Source organism: Platalea leucorodia, assembly GCF_965183815.1.
Source record: "Platalea leucorodia genome assembly, chromosome: 4".
Taxonomy (NCBI): Eukaryota; Metazoa; Chordata; class Aves; order Pelecaniformes; family Threskiornithidae; genus Platalea; species Platalea leucorodia.
The window spans coordinates 56,075,720-56,091,342 of NC_138826.1; the positions used below are offsets into that span (position 1 = coordinate 56,075,720).

At 40.9% G+C, this 15,623-nt stretch overlaps 1 protein-coding gene across 1 annotated transcript in view; it reads right to left on the minus strand.

The window, feature by feature from the left end:
* Positions 1-12,029: 12,029 nt before the first annotated feature.
* Positions 12,030-15,623, minus strand: part of PLEKHA5 (pleckstrin homology domain containing A5) — a 66,734-nt gene continuing 63,140 nt past the window's right edge. Inside the window, exons 25-26 of the mRNA XM_082309231.1 lie at positions 15,346-15,450; positions 12,030-12,275 (exon numbers count right to left, since the gene is read on the minus strand). Of these exons, the coding sequence (XP_082165357.1) occupies positions 15,356-15,450 (95 nt within the window). The 3' untranslated portion in view covers positions 12,030-12,275; positions 15,346-15,355. The remainder of the gene's footprint in view (positions 12,276-15,345; positions 15,451-15,623) is intronic.

Here is a 15,623-nt window from a genome sequence, read left to right on the forward strand (position 1 = left end):
AGAAAATTCTATTTAAACATACAAAAAACCTGTTTCATAGCGAGGGCTGTCAAGCAGTGGAAGAGGTTGCCCGGATAGGTTGTGGCGTCACCATTCCTGAAGATATTCAAAACACACCTGGACAGGGTCCTGAGCAGCCTGTTCTAGCTGACGCTGCTTTGAGCAGGGTGGTTGGACTTGATGATCTCCAGAGGTGCCTTCCATCCTCAACTATTCTGTGATTCTGTAAAGTTGAGATATTATTCCCACGTTACACAAAGACACAGGCGTCGTCAAATCTGCAAACACAGTAAATATTTTTCTGAGTTCCCAGATATAACCATATACCCTGGCTTTGCCCCAGCTTCACATGGGGATAAAAACCATGTTCACACCGGTCATGCCTTGCGCCATGATTTCTGAAGATGGGAAGGGAGGCCTAGTCAGGAGCCACAGCAGCTGAGCTGAGCTGCATGACTGAGACCAAGCAGTGAGTCCCTGCAGGCAGGTTTAGATGCAGCCTGAAAGACTAATGACTGCAGTCAGAATTCCCGTGATAGCAAGTATGACAAATTTAGGGTCCTGCTAAATCCTGTGAGATAAAAAGTGACAAGAAACTAAGAGCGCATATTTTCCACGCTTGCCAGATCTTGGCATGCTAGAGAGTTAAGGGAGAGAGGTTATCCTTAAGAGAAGCATTTATCACACAGTCTGGTCAGCCTTGGGCAAGATACTGTCATGGAGAAGGTGTCAAAGTCCAGATTTCCCAAAACCTTAACAGCTGGATGATTCCTCTTCTCTCCCCACTGCTCTACTTACATTACAAGAAAAATGCAGGTCATGGAATGTTTATCAAACAGCTAGAGATATACAGAGATACAGAGATTAATGTATTTAAATAGAAATTATTATTTGGTAGGCTTGAGCATGAGCAAACACCTGACTTTCAGGAAAGCTCAGATTTGCATCCAGAAACTAGCCTTTCCATTATTATGGTATTCACTGAACAGCAGAAGTCATACTCAAACTAATCAAAACTAATTTAACAGTTACAAAACCAGCAGGAGGACTTTATTGTCATTTGCCACTAACGACAAATATTTATTACGGATAGTGTATTTGTCTTCTGAGCTATTAAAATGATGCTTCTAATTCATAACTTTTCAAACCTTCCCTGTAACATCAAGGATCCGTCATGCTCATGGAAAATAAACCAAGTCCGTAGAAGTACAGCGTCCCTCCCTATTCTCAATCAATCAAATCTAAGAGAGAGGGAGATTGTTGAGAACAACCTACTTTTCTCTGCATGGCATTCACTGAATGTGAAAAGGGGTTTCAGCAGGACCTAGAAAGTAGCTGTTGTCATGACAGCACTGGGAAGCCCAGGGACTGAAAAGATCTTCATCAGCTCACTGCAGCAATTCTGTGCCAAAGGAACTACGCTGCCTGTCTGCGTGCTGCCAACCAAGCCAGGGGAATGCCTGCTTGTCAAATCTCCCTGGTTTTCCTCTGCAAACTTCCCCACTCTCACCCTCTGAAGCTGGAATATAGTTGCAGTCTGGCACAAATGGACTCTCCCGCCCCCCTCCTCCCCCTTCAGTACCCCACACCCCTTCTGTTCATCTATCTGGTTTAATAGGGGCAGCACCCAGCCTTCCTGTACTCCCTTTTGCCCCTCCCTGGCAACGGAAGTGCCATGTAGAAGGCAGCAGCAACCTGTAGAAAACCTGTACAAATACCAGCACATTCTGCAATCCAACTCCATCGACGTAACAGCTGCCACCCCTGTTATCTCAGCGCTACGGGCCGGCATGTCTGTATGCTGTGATGTTTCCCTGGCAGCTCTGGGGCAAGAGGCTGAGAGGATTTCTGTGGCGGCATCAGCTGCTTGGGGTCATACTCTTGACAGCGGTGGGTTCTTATCTGGTCAACTCTGGCCATTCCATTTCAAGTAAATGCGTTGTCCTTCACGCTGCAGTTAGGCAACCTGCTGTCTGTGCCAACTGCCCCACTGTCATCACCACAAGCACCAGTTTTGGGGGACCTATGGGACTATTCCATTCACAGTGAAGCTTTTATTTTACCAAAATGACTGAAACTGGTTGCTGCATGGCTGAGATCCTCATAATGTAAAGAAGAAAGGAGAAAGTAAGGTCTTTTTGACTATCCACCTGTTGATCAAGTTCCAATATTGTTTATTTGAAGCACTGGGAAATATAAACATGAATATTTTGAAACTTGTATTATGCTCCTGCTGATGATCACTAATGGAACGGAAATGGAGATCGAGCGCTTTACACCCGATCTTGCGACAGCCACCTTTATTGCAAATTAAATGATCAGAGATGCGTGCTCTCAGATGAACTCTACAAGCCTTGTCTGAAACTTTGGCCTCTCTGGTATTGATTGCAAAATTCCTGTTGACCTCAGTGGGCCAGAATGCCAAACTCAGCCTGACAGCTGGGGAACTAAGGGGTTTTGAGGAACTCATAGCAAATCCTGATATTATTGGCCTGTGGAGGATGGCTGCTAGGAGGTGGGGACTCAGGAGAGGCTAACTTGCACCGTGACCCTTCCATAATTCAGAATTTAAATAGCTCAGAGGGTCCCTCTCTCAGGAAGCCTGGAACACGTTGCAGAATTGGGAGACCTAAATCCTAAATTAGCTTAATGCCCCAATGACGTGCCCTACAGATGCGCTGCATGTCTTCTAACAGGCAAAGCAGCGATTCCCCTCTCCTGAAGTCTATTCCCAGCTCAGTTGCTCACAGACTCTCCAAAGCAGCTGACTGTATAGGAGCGGGGAAACCGTTTCATCATTTCGTTATGCAGCAATTTAACCATGGTTAGGGTGTGCATAATAGAGTCTCTTTCCCAGGATTGCTCTGAGGTGTAGTCGTCTGTCTTTGAAGCCTTCCAGTGAAAGCTGTTGTTATACATGCACACGGAGTGTTCTCAATAGAGGTGGGCCTAGTTTTTAATCACATAACGCTTTTGATTCTATTTCAGTTCTTTTTTCAGTGAAGATGAACATTTATTATGTGCTTAATGATTTTTGCCTAGTGACACATTTAAACTGTGTTCAAGAAACAAATACTGTCCAGTAGTTTTCCTAGGCAGTTCAGTGCCCCAAAACAACCTACTATACTACCTAAAATATAGTAGGAAAATGCGGCACTATAGATTCTTAGCAAGCTGGTGCTATAGAGGCCCACTATCAGGACAAGTGGCAGCAGTTTGGCTTTATATTACATTTAACTAGATAATTTATCTGAACCATCATCTTTACGGTTGAATTTCTGGCTCGGTTTGGCAATGCTAAGTATATGTTTCATCTTGGTGAAAAGTGGATCCAGTCATTTAAAGCCTGGAAAAGATAGGAAACATTAGTATAACACTTTAGGGCAAGGTGAAAAAGATCTAATTTTAAATGTGGTGCATCTCAGAACAATTCATGACTACATGTCTTCACATAAAACTGGGGACTCTAAGTAGAGAAAACTATTTGATTTAGGTTGTGCTAGTGCATGAGAGGTACAACAGAGAGGCATGTATTCTAGAAGTGTAACTCAGGCACTGAAAAGTGTTAAGGTGTCAGCTCTGTAGAGAGCGATGACCTACTTCTGCCTTGTTTCTTCCAAGGAAAATCCTTTGGCACCACTTCAGGCCATGGTTTCTGTGCTCCCTGCTACCTTGAGGACTGATCTGAGACAAAGGTTCCTCAGGCACGTTCCCTTCCCAGTTTCACAACCACAAGTTCCATGTAAAGAGGTAGCAAAGCAGCCAGTTTAAAATGGACTTTACAGAAAACAAATATTGCCCCCACCATCCTTGATTATTTTCACATAAATTAAGTGCTGGGCCAACGGCCACGAACCACTTCTCTTTCAGTTTTGTTATACTAGCACGCATTTTGGAGGTCTTTTTCATACTAAAACAGTCGGATTTTGGACCTTTCTTTTATTGCACTAGGTGAGCTCAGTCCACCACCTGCACTGTACTGTGGCAACTTCCTTTGGCATATTGCATGTACATTCATTTCCACTATGTGCGACATGTTATCATCGGCTTATGCTCTACAGTAAAATATACGTGCAAACCTCAACAACCCAGTTTATATCATGCTTAACAAAGTATGACAAAATAAATGCTGGTTTAAAAGCTATACAAATATTAAAACATGAAATATTTGAGAGTTACTCCCCTCCTCCCTTATCTAATTATAGTATTAATAAGCAACACGCTGAATTTCGGCTGGGATGTAGTAACCACAAGAGATCAGACTCTGGCACAGATTCTCTCTCACATCGCAACGTTTGCAGTATGAGCGCATTTAACTTTTAAGCATAGAAGCTGCCCACCTGAAGCCAAAAGGGCTGCTCCCATCTGGGCTCAGGTCTGCTGCATGAACATGAACTCTGTTGCCCTGGTTGTATGCGACTCCAGGTTAGGCCAAGAACATACTTTCTCTGTTTTGCAGTAATTTGTCCTGTAGTTCCAGTTTAATATGATTGTCCATTTTTTATCTTTAATTGTTCCTGTGCATGACTAAGCAGCAATACCATGACACTTAAAAGACACTTTGTCTGTATGGCTGGTGAAGCAACCCCACTTTACGGGCAAAGGAAGGCTCTGAGATGTGGCTACAACCTTGCAAAGAAACCTATTTATGCAAAGTCACATCAAGAACTTCTTCCGTTTAGGTTAAAGGCTCAAGTCCTTCATCTCTGGAAAATACACAATAAACATACAACACCGGATCATTGAGCATGAAGGTTAATAAAAAAAGCAGCCTGGTATTAACATTACAAAGGCTCTAATTTTTTTTTCACAGGTAATTAGTTCACACAATGAAATAATCTCCTTTCTTATCCTGGAAACACATGCATAAAACCAGCTCAGATAACATCATTTACATACGGGCTGCTGCATCCGCATGTTAATGTCTGGCAGAGAAAAGTTCAGACAAGTTTGTAATCCCTGATTTCCTGCGCGTGCTCAGCACCCGGATTCCCAGAAAGTCAGAAGAGAACGGGATACTAAATATTACTAAGATGACAGGTCAGCTGCGGTCTGCGCCGCATCTGGACAGCTTGCAAGTTACCCAGCTTCCCAGACCACGGGATCTTCGGCAGTTCTGGCCATTTTAACATCAGGGGCTTTTTGAAGCACGTATCGGTATTTGTATATCGCAGTTTCTTTTGTCAGTCACTTATGGTTATGGCGATCACTCTAAGCCTATTGTGCTGCCGCCACTTGCTTTGTCCGCGTTACTATATTGCTTGGTATTGGAACCAAGCTGCATTCCCATTTAAAGCGCTATCATGTCACCCATCAGCAATCATTTGCTTTCATCCCTTAAAACTACTCTACAATGGCAGCCGCGCCACGCGGACAAAAGCACAGGCAGAGAGGAAAAAGGAGGAAAGCTAAAGTGGGAAAGCGGCGGCGGCAGCTGCAGCGAGGCTAACTTCGCTCTCCCAGGGTCCTTCCGGGTGAGCACTTGAACTTGGACTGATAACGTACGTGCCCTTCATCTTCTGCCTCCCCTGTTAGCACAACTTATCTTCCCCGCGCAGATGCTGGAAGGAAGCTTAGATTGGCTGCTTGTGCATCAAGGCCAACAGGTAACAACGCTTTTTACAGCACAAGCCAGTGAGCCTCTGCCTACTGACAGCTGCAGGGAAAAGGGAGGGCTGTGGGAGGGAAAGCCTCCTCTTGCAGGAATATTGATTGCTAGCAGCGCTTTTCAAAACACAAATCCAGCTTGCTGGGCATCTTTAAAATCAACAGCTCCTCAATGGTTGTTGGAGGCGGCCGTCTGACGAACTGAATAAAAATCCGGTTTGCTGCATTCACACAAAGACGCAGTTACAACATCCAAGGGTTTGGGAATCGCCTAGAAAATCCCAGTTAAAGCCCTAGCACTCGTCTGGAGTGCTTGGGCTTTAACTGGGATTCGCTCCTGTACGCAGTCATCCTCCTAATAGTTTAGAGCCATCAGCTGTAAAGAGATCTTGGACTTCACAGACTGCCTATGATTAATTGCCTGAAAACGTTGTAAAAGTTAGGGATTCTGTTCAAAGGTGAAATAACTGAAGTTAACCCGACAGACAGGGAAAGATGTTTGGTAATTCATGCAGAGCACTTCTCTGAAATAGGCATGGCTCAAAGCAAGGCTTTAGACTCCTGTCTTTTACAAACACGACCTAACTGTGCTCCTTGGGGTCCACAAGATTTTAATGAGGCAAAAATGATCAAAACGTCATGACCTCTGTTCTTCCTTGTCCTAAATTCTGGATAATAGAAATGAAGAGGAGCTTAGCTAGGTTATATTTAGCTGATCACAGAGAATGGAATAGCTTTAAGATCATGGAATAAAAGTTTTAAAATAAAATGCTGGGAGTTCAGAGTAGTTATCCCCCCCTATTCCAAAAAATGAGATTATATAAGCACGCATGGTTTTCCCAATGTTGCAATTCATTTGAGTATTAACCAATTCCTCTTCACTAACACAATCTCCTAAGTGGCTGAGAGGCTGGTTCTCTAATTAGTAACTGCTACCTCGTAAATAGCGATCAGGATCTCACACGTTATCCAGGCACTTTGTCTTTATTAAAAATATTTGTAGGCGCAATATACTAGAAACAGTAGTTACAAAATATTATAGGTATGTTGGCACAGGCTAAGAAAACAGTCAGAAATGTTATTCGAAGGTGCTTCAGATCAAACAATCCCTGGTTTCCAGGCCATCTCCTAGCTCACGAAGTGACACCTTCGGCGAGCCCGCACTCCCACACAAGCTGGCTTCCGGGCAGTACCAGCCCTCGCCGTGTAAACTCTCCGAGACCGTCTCCAGGCAGCCCGAAATCAAACGTGGAATAGCAGCAGTCACAAACACCACAAAACATTAATCGGAAAGTTCAGTTGGTTTTTTTTCTCTCTCTCTAGATATGACCATTTCAGCATATAAAAGGAATAAATGCAATAGCCACTAACGGCTGTTTCCAAGACTGGTGGATGAGCATGAGAATATTAAAAATAAAAATCATTCATCTTTAAAGCTAAAACATCTGAAACAGCCTCCGCGTTTTTGCTGACTTGGGATTTTACCAACAACAAAGCTGCACAATGCAGAGCAGTCGACTACACGTGTAATCAGTGTCAAGACTCAGCAGAAATGAATATTGTGAAGAGGTGATTTTTATGAGTTGAGAGTTGCTGAATTTTGCAGCTTTTTCTTCAGTCGCTTTGCAATGTACTCTTGTCAATTAATGACAACTTTCTCGAATTCTTATCTATTTGTTTGTACCTACTAATTATTTGATTTCTAGCAAGGTGACTAGTACTTTGAAAGAAAAAAATCTTTTTTCTTCTCAATAGAATCTACTGCTGAAAATAAGGGAGATTCATATGCAAGTTACTTGGAAATGTTGGGTGCCTCACATGATATGCACTGAGCTTCATCTTTCAAGATGCTAAGGGCCTGCAGGGTTTTGCGATTTCAAGCAAGAAACTGGTGGCCGGGACTCAGCTGCCTACGTAGGGACAGCTAGCTGTTGTATGCGTGAGGCATTTTTTCTCCATACAAGGAATGCAGAATATTTTACACATTGGGCTGGAGTGGATTTGAAGTTGCAGAAGAGAGTCTGGACAGTGCCAGTCACTGCCCTGGGGTTCAGGAAAACTACCGCATGACAACAGATGCGGATCAGGTATTTTTCTGACAGTTTTCGTTGACCAAACCTCTAGGCCGTCAGTAAGTCTTACTGCTTCTACGTACAAAGTTAAACCTGCGGGGTCGGCCTTTTTTTTTTTTTTTTTTTTTTTTTTTTTTTTTTTAACCAGTACTCATTTCACCTTCAAAAGAGGAAGCGGGTGTTTCCATTTTTAGTCTGAAATTCTTTGAAGTATTCCTGTGCCATAGAGCAGAGATCTGGATAGAATTTGACAAAAAATTAATTCCTTATTTTAGGTTTGGTTTCAGCAATAAAGAAGTTAATGAGATCACATCTGTTTTTGTCCTGCTATACTCTACAGCAGTCCACTGGAAACAGCACCATTTGCTCACAGCTTTTTCTTTTATTCCAAACAGAACCTAACCCAGCCTCGAGACGCGTTCTTAAACACATCCACAGGAAGGCTGCCGCGTGAGGCAATCAGCAACCACCGTGGCGATGTTACTTACCCATAGCTACAATGAAGAGTTGCCTGCAGTTTCACAACAGCAGCTAGATCATATTTAGACAGACCTTAAAAACATTTTCTTTGGCATACGACAGAATGAAGAAACATCACAAAAAAATACCAAGAACTTCATTCCACAAGGAACATTTGAATACTGACACATCTGGAGCAGCTGGGTAACAAGTTGTGTGTGTCAAGTTCAGAAAGCAGCTGCTTTTAGCCTCCATTTTGGGCCAGACGTTTGCTTTCAGTCACCGGTATATTCCATTTTATTTTGTAGCAGCTTCTTCAGTGTTCCCATATGGACAAGCTAAACAGCTCCGAGGATATAACAGCAAGTATATATAATGTTCTTTAGAAGAAATGAAGGCCAGATGTTGCTTTGTTATCTTCACGTGCATCCTTAAAAAAGTTAAATTAAGTCGTTTCAGATATGTTATTAATGCCAGGTATAGACAATTTGTTCATTGGCCGTTTAAATGTCAACTTTCCAAAGGATGGAAAATAACATTTTAACTGAGGATTCAAACTGAAATAAGATTAAACTACCCTAGAATAACTTAAGAAAATAAGTATAGCAAAATCCAGGATCACAGGGACAAAAAAGCATTGTGCAAAAAAGACATGATGGTCCACTTCTGAGATCTGAACGAGTACTATTTATGGTTTGTTTTATTTGAAAAGAAAAAAAAACCCACCTTCTTGTTACAATATAATGAAAAGTTTGGGGTAAGAGTTATCCAGCACCACCACTGATTAAAGATCTTCCACTCTGCTGCTTTACTCAACCCAGGATATAATTTAAGCCACCAGTCCAAGTACTAGAGAATTTAGTAGGTCTATTACTAACAGTGTAATCTATTAATGTTTTTCATGTACGTACTCCTGGTTACTACATCTAGTGGATCCAATAGGGTGGGTAATAATTCTTTCCCAGACTGTCCAATTAAAGTGACTTAGATAGAAATGAACTGTTGAAAATTTTTCTGATTTCCTGAAAGTAGAACCTTATTGGATTAATTTTATGACAGATATATTTATGAGGAAATATTAACTGAAGACCTCTTTTTCCCCCCTCAGTAATAATATAAACAAGGTTTAGGTTTCAACTGCCTGGTGAGGTCTTTCTCTTTGAGCCAGTCCACAACATACAAAAACTGCCAAGACACCAACTATAACTTTTTGAGTAATGTCACTTTATTAAGGGACTTAAAAGAATCACATTCTCTAGTAGTCTTGGAACAATGCAAATGGTGAACAAAAGACAAAAATAGATGTAATTGGTTCTGAAAAGCATGAACATCTGTAGAGAATGTGTTGCATTATTCCTAAGGACTCTTGCTTTTGAAAAAAAGCACATGTTCCGTATATACAAGTGTCAGTGCAATAGCCAATAAAGCAATCAGTCAGAAATATAAAAATATCCTACATACAAACTTAAAGTAGATGTTTGAAGGCTGACAATATCAGTATTCCGAGATTTCTGTGTCTCAGGCGTACGATCACTGGGATGAGTTATTCTGATGAGGTAAGAGACAGTAGATGCTCTGTGGTAACACAAAGCCGTACGTTTTTTTCCATAGGACACAAACAAATAGAGCACCCAAAGAAACGGCAAGTCTTTGCTGCAAGTGCCCACCGGAAGTGAAACTACAGCCTATGAGCATTAATACATTCCTGCATCATTGACGTTTGCTGGCCTTGCCAACGGTTATACCAGCAAAAAGGTGCTGATTCTCCCACCCTCCCCCAGCTTCAGTATGAACTGCACGTACTTCGCAGATACACCAAACTGACAACTGCTTTAAACACAGACAAAATCTATAAATGTCCAAAAACCACTTAGTCATTCTTTCCTTTATTGGTTGCAATTCTTTTCTTGGCAGCAAGGACGGAAAGAGACTGCAACGCTCGGCAGCTGAACAGCTCTCTCTCGAAGGGTTAGGGAGAGAACAGGGTGTGTCATGTTTGCTTTGCCCCAGGTGTTCCAGTGATGCCACTGAACTTAAACCTCAGATGGCTGAGCAATAAAAATCACGTTCCTCTTGTTCGCTCTGTGTTTTGGATGGGAGGATGTGCTAATTGGGGGCTACTGTTCCAAAAAAAGGAGGGCTATTTGGCCAAACTTTCGTCTGGATGCTGTCTGCCTGCATCATGATTCAGCCTCTTTCCTTCAGCCATCTCTTTCACTATGACCCTCCATGCTCTGCTGCTAAATTCTGCTTCCTATTTCTTCACTTTTCAAAGAAAACGGCAAAACGACAGGTAGACAGACAGCGTGCTCCATGTCTTTGTGGCAAAGAGCCCCAGCAAGAACTGGCAGCAGAGCTGGGAGTGGCAGAAGATTACAACGAACACAAACTCCTACTTAGGGGGGCAATGACAAAGTTAATTTCAAACTGTGTGTCAATCTCAGGCACTCCTCTATGGAAAAGCACAATGAATTATACAGTCTCTAGTACAGCAATATTAACTTGAACAGGATATGATTTGTATGATGAAAACGCACAACAGGAGCTGGCAGTCGTCTTCTTACGAAACTCGCCTTACCACTTATGGCACGCACATGCACTGAGGCACACAGCAGCTGCCTGAACCTTTAAAAGATTTCTTAGCTTTACATCCTAGATTCAAAAGCTTTCCCTTCAATCTTTCATCATTCTTTTCTAAACCTCTTTTGTCTCAGGCAAATTCAGACAGCTGTGTGAGATGGAATAGCGAAGCTAGTAACATCTGTAGTATCATGACACTTGACAAATTATTTCAGGTTTTCTTTCAGTTTCTGGAAGATGCTTTGCAGATGTCAAAGCCTCAAGGAATGACCATACTTCTCTCCTTAACCCCACTGAGCGTAGCATTCAACATTTGCAAATATTGAATTACTACTCACCACACCCCAGCAAGACAGGCTATTACCTCTCAAGTAAACAGGCAGGGAAAGGAGGCACAGAATGACTAAGTGATTATTCCAACATCACGATACAAGTCTGGGAGAGTCAGGAGCCGAAACTGCATTTCTTGCGTCTCAGTCTCAGGTTGTGTTTTTGTTCTGTCTTGCAGCCTTATTCTTTCCCGTAGAGGAAGACTGGAATCTCTTAAGAGTCTGTCACTGCTACTCTGGTTGACAGGTGATGTCGCCAACGAGATAAGAATTGTTGCATTCCCCACAGCAAAAGGTGGAACACAGTGTGACATCTGTTTGCTGGAAGAAATACTAACCATACAAGTCCTTAAGAACATCAACATTTATTTAATATGATATAAAAGAAATGGGATATGAACATTTGTATTTGAACAATAATAAGTGGCTTCTTATACTTACATCGTATGTGCTCATTGTATAATATATACACAATGAACATAATTACATTTGTACACAAACTAAGTACTGGATTGAAAACCTGCTTATTGCTGTACACACCCTAACCCAACGAAGGAAAAGCCCAGTACCTCAAAATACCTACACTCCATTTTATTTAAGAAAAAGTAACCACTAACATTAATGTATATGTTGACAGAAGTGTGGCAGTAACTGCTGACATTGCAACCTGACCGAGAAATAATTACAGCAGAAACAGGACATATTTTACTAAGCAATAATAAAAATGGCACATTTTAAATATATCTATATGCATATATATATAAAAAATTTACAAATAAAATGTTAAACCAATAAATTGTAGTGTTTAAAAAGTGTAAAACAAGGTTTAGTGGTGATATGTAAAATTAACCGAGTTATGCATCTAAAACAAGCAAAAAAGTAAACTTATATGATCCATAATTAAAAGAACATTAAATTCTGGAGAATATCAAAGTTCTGACTGTAGGTTGCACATGAAAAAGAGCCTTTATTTTATGTGCACAGAAATCATAGCAGCAAGCTGGTATCAGGAGAACAATCTGAAGGTTGTTGAGTGTACATGTGGGCCATTTAAAGCTCTCTTGGAATAAACATTTTCCAGGAAGTGATAAAATGATGCTCTGTGGCCAAAAGCATCAGAACTATGAATTTCATAGATTTAAAATATACTGTACAATATCTTCTCATCTTTTGATAGGTCAGGTCCATACATCTCAGCCATGAATTGTTTCAACAGAAGCCATTAGTGCTGAAAGACAGACATAGATTAAGTTACTCTACTTTAGCAACAACAGAATATTGTATAAAGCAACTCCTGGGATTAAACACAGCAAGGAATTTCTGACCTCATCCTAGCAGTAGTTATCAGTGGTGTAGAACATAAAGTATTTTAGAAATCAGTTGTTTCCAAAATCGATTTTCCTGATGAATAATACTGCTGTCAAGACACTTTGACAGCAAGAAGCAAAAGCAAGCTTTTTTCAAATTTACCCTTCGTATGAAAGCCTGTTTATTCTGAGCGTTTCATCCTGTTGTACACTGCCTTCTCCAAATGTTCTTCATATAAAACTGGTAAGAATAGCAAAGACCCTCATTGCTCTTACAAGTGACAGGCACAGTTTGAAGAGGGATGCAGTATTATTCAGCTGCTGCACCGTAATGGCAGCGTGGCTGTAAGGTGTTCTGAAGTTCAAGTGCTCCACCCAGAGCTCGCTGCATTTTGGTAATTGCTGAAAGGACTTTTATAAATAGCTTTTAACAGTTCGTTAGTAAAAATGTTTCTGAGCTTTGGATCCAGGTGCTGTATAAAATTTCATTATCCCTCCATTACTCAGTGTAAATGTAATGCTTAAAACATAACAGTGTTAGTGGTACACATCCAGATTTGTCTCTGCAAAGCAAGAGCCGTGACAAAGAAAGTAGCTTTGTGTTAATGGGTTTTTCCTTAGTCCTACAATACCCTGTGCCACCAATTTCCTATGCCAAATTCCCCTGGCACCGTGCCAAGAGTATCATTTTACTAATTGACCGTAAAAGCCAAATCTAGGTATTACCTCATTATTCTCTGAAATCTACCATACATTTTCCAGATGCTGCCTGAAAAATTTGGTTGCGTATGACCAGGGCTGATCCCACAGCTCTGAAGTTCCCTCTGCCACATAGGATTTCCTGCACCTGAGAGACACCGAGTTCTCGCACGCTAAAAGCCCTGTCTTTCCACAAAGCGCAAAACACTGGAACACCGGAACGGCAGCCCCAGAAGGCAAGGGGCAGTAAATACCGCAGGCAAGCAGACCATGCTTTATACATCTCCTACGTATACTAGGCCCAGCTCATGGCATGAATTTGTTTTGGAGCTCCTAGGAAACAACCAACGGAGGTATTAAGCGCAGCAAAGAAGTGTGGAATGTATATGCACATAGCTGAATACTTTTTCCAACTCAATTCAAATACTAAACAGCCAAAAGGGGTGTACTTTCAGTTCTGGAATCCTTGCTTCATTATAGCGAGGCATGTGTAAGCAGAGCATTAGTTTTACAAGTGCCACCCCAGATGCTCCATTTTATCATAAGCAATTAAGGCCTATTTGTAAAATTGTACTTAACACGGAAAAGTTACAGCTACAGTATTACTTAGGAGGATACACCACGCTGTGGGATGCCAAGGTTTAGGCATTAACTTACAAAGCAGATCGCTATACAAGTGCTTCACTTTCACTAATCTCACATTTGGCATAAATACTTAAAAAAAATGAATTTGCTGATCTGATCACTGGAGCTGATGACAAGAGCTGAAAGCAACTTAATGCAATTGGTAAAAAATTTCCGGTGAAGTTGAAGGTTGCTTCCCCTTTCAAGAGAGGCGTGCTGTAGTTACGGACAGAATTCAGCAGTGCAGTTTCAGTTTCACTACTGACCTGAAACTGAGTTGAGGGGGTAATGTTTGTCTTCTTTAAAAAGAAGATGCATGATAAATACATGTGTATTTATACAGTGAAACTGAAAAGCATTGACAGAAATCAGTATTTCCAGAAAAACTGATTAGTCCCACTCATCTTTTTTAAATAGTTCTCTAATAAAACTTCAATAAAAGTACAAAACTCCAGGCTAAATCTGATCATGACAGACCACATCCATCCAGAAGCCAGCAACACAGGTGTCAGTACTGAATATGAGGCATGCATTTTCCACTCTCTCAAAACAAGAAAAAGATGAAAATAATTTCCTTTTTTTTTTTTTTTAAAAAAGATTATAAATAGTCTTCTGGATGTAGTTCATACAACAAAGGTGTCTGTGATGAATAAGTCTAATTTTGCTAAGATTAAAGCTTGGCAATATGGACTGGGACAGCAAACAAACAAACAAAAAAGGCATTTTCAGATCTCATGCTGAATGACTGAAAACCTCTCAATTTTAATGTTTTCTTGATTTTAAAGTTTTCTTAAGTTACATTAGCTATGGCATTTAACATTACTATTGAAACAAAGTCCATTCTTTTAGTAGAAAGCTTATTTAAACAGGTACTGCCTGACAACAAAGAAATGTGGATTGGTTTAAATGCTGGTAAAGTGCTGACGCATTCACATTGGCATCCTATTAATTTCTTTAAACACTTGTATAAGCAAATATGCTTACTTACATTTCCATTCATTAAGTAGGTAACACTACAGGTAGGAGCATGTACATATAGCCTAACTCATGCTTTCTAACTTGATTCCTAGAAGAAATCACCTACTATAACAAGGGAAGAGAAGCTGTGTGGGGCTATCTCCATAGAAAAAAAAAAAAAAAGTTTTGTAATTGCTACATTTCTTCCACCCTCATTTTTTCCCTTCCTCTTTGTCATGCCTCAGTCATCTATGTCTTAAGGCACAGACTCTTTGGGCCATTAGACCATTCCCTCCTACGCATCACTAAGAGATCTAGCTCTAGTTGCCTATTACCACAACTGAAGCATCAAGATTCATTTGCACCTGAGTACTGACGCTCATTCATACCTTAACTGGCTATCCGTTTTGTAACGTTTTGTAACGGCTTAGGTCTCATGTAATTCAAAGGGCTATTATCTTGCCAGTTGTGGAGAATGTGCTTGATAAGCCAATTAGTCCTTTCTCTTTGTATGTGGATAGAGAATAAATTACTTGCAAGCAAATCAATACATGTATTTGTTTTGTGTTCTGGTTAGTTTATATTCACCATTGCAGACAACTTTGTCTTGCCAAGTATTGTCTACAGATGTTTCTCGGAAAAGTAACTAGAATACATATCCTTAGAAAAATATTAGGAAAATGGCAGGAGGGGTGGGAAAAAAAGACGTACTTCTCTGTAACTATACACACATGAAATGTGATCCTTCTGTGAGCTGTGCCTGTGTAGATGGAGCTGGTGACAATGACGATTCTGGTGAAGAAGGCAAACTTTTCACTGCGAGTCATACAGCAAGACAAATAAGAATACAAGTTACAGAAGGCATGATTTCAAGCCATAATAAATATAAGCAGAACCAAATGAAAGTTACATAAGTCAAGACTTAAAATCTGATCAGCACAATGAGCACGAGTTCAGGGGAGAGCATAGCTGTTCTCAAGAAAGATCAT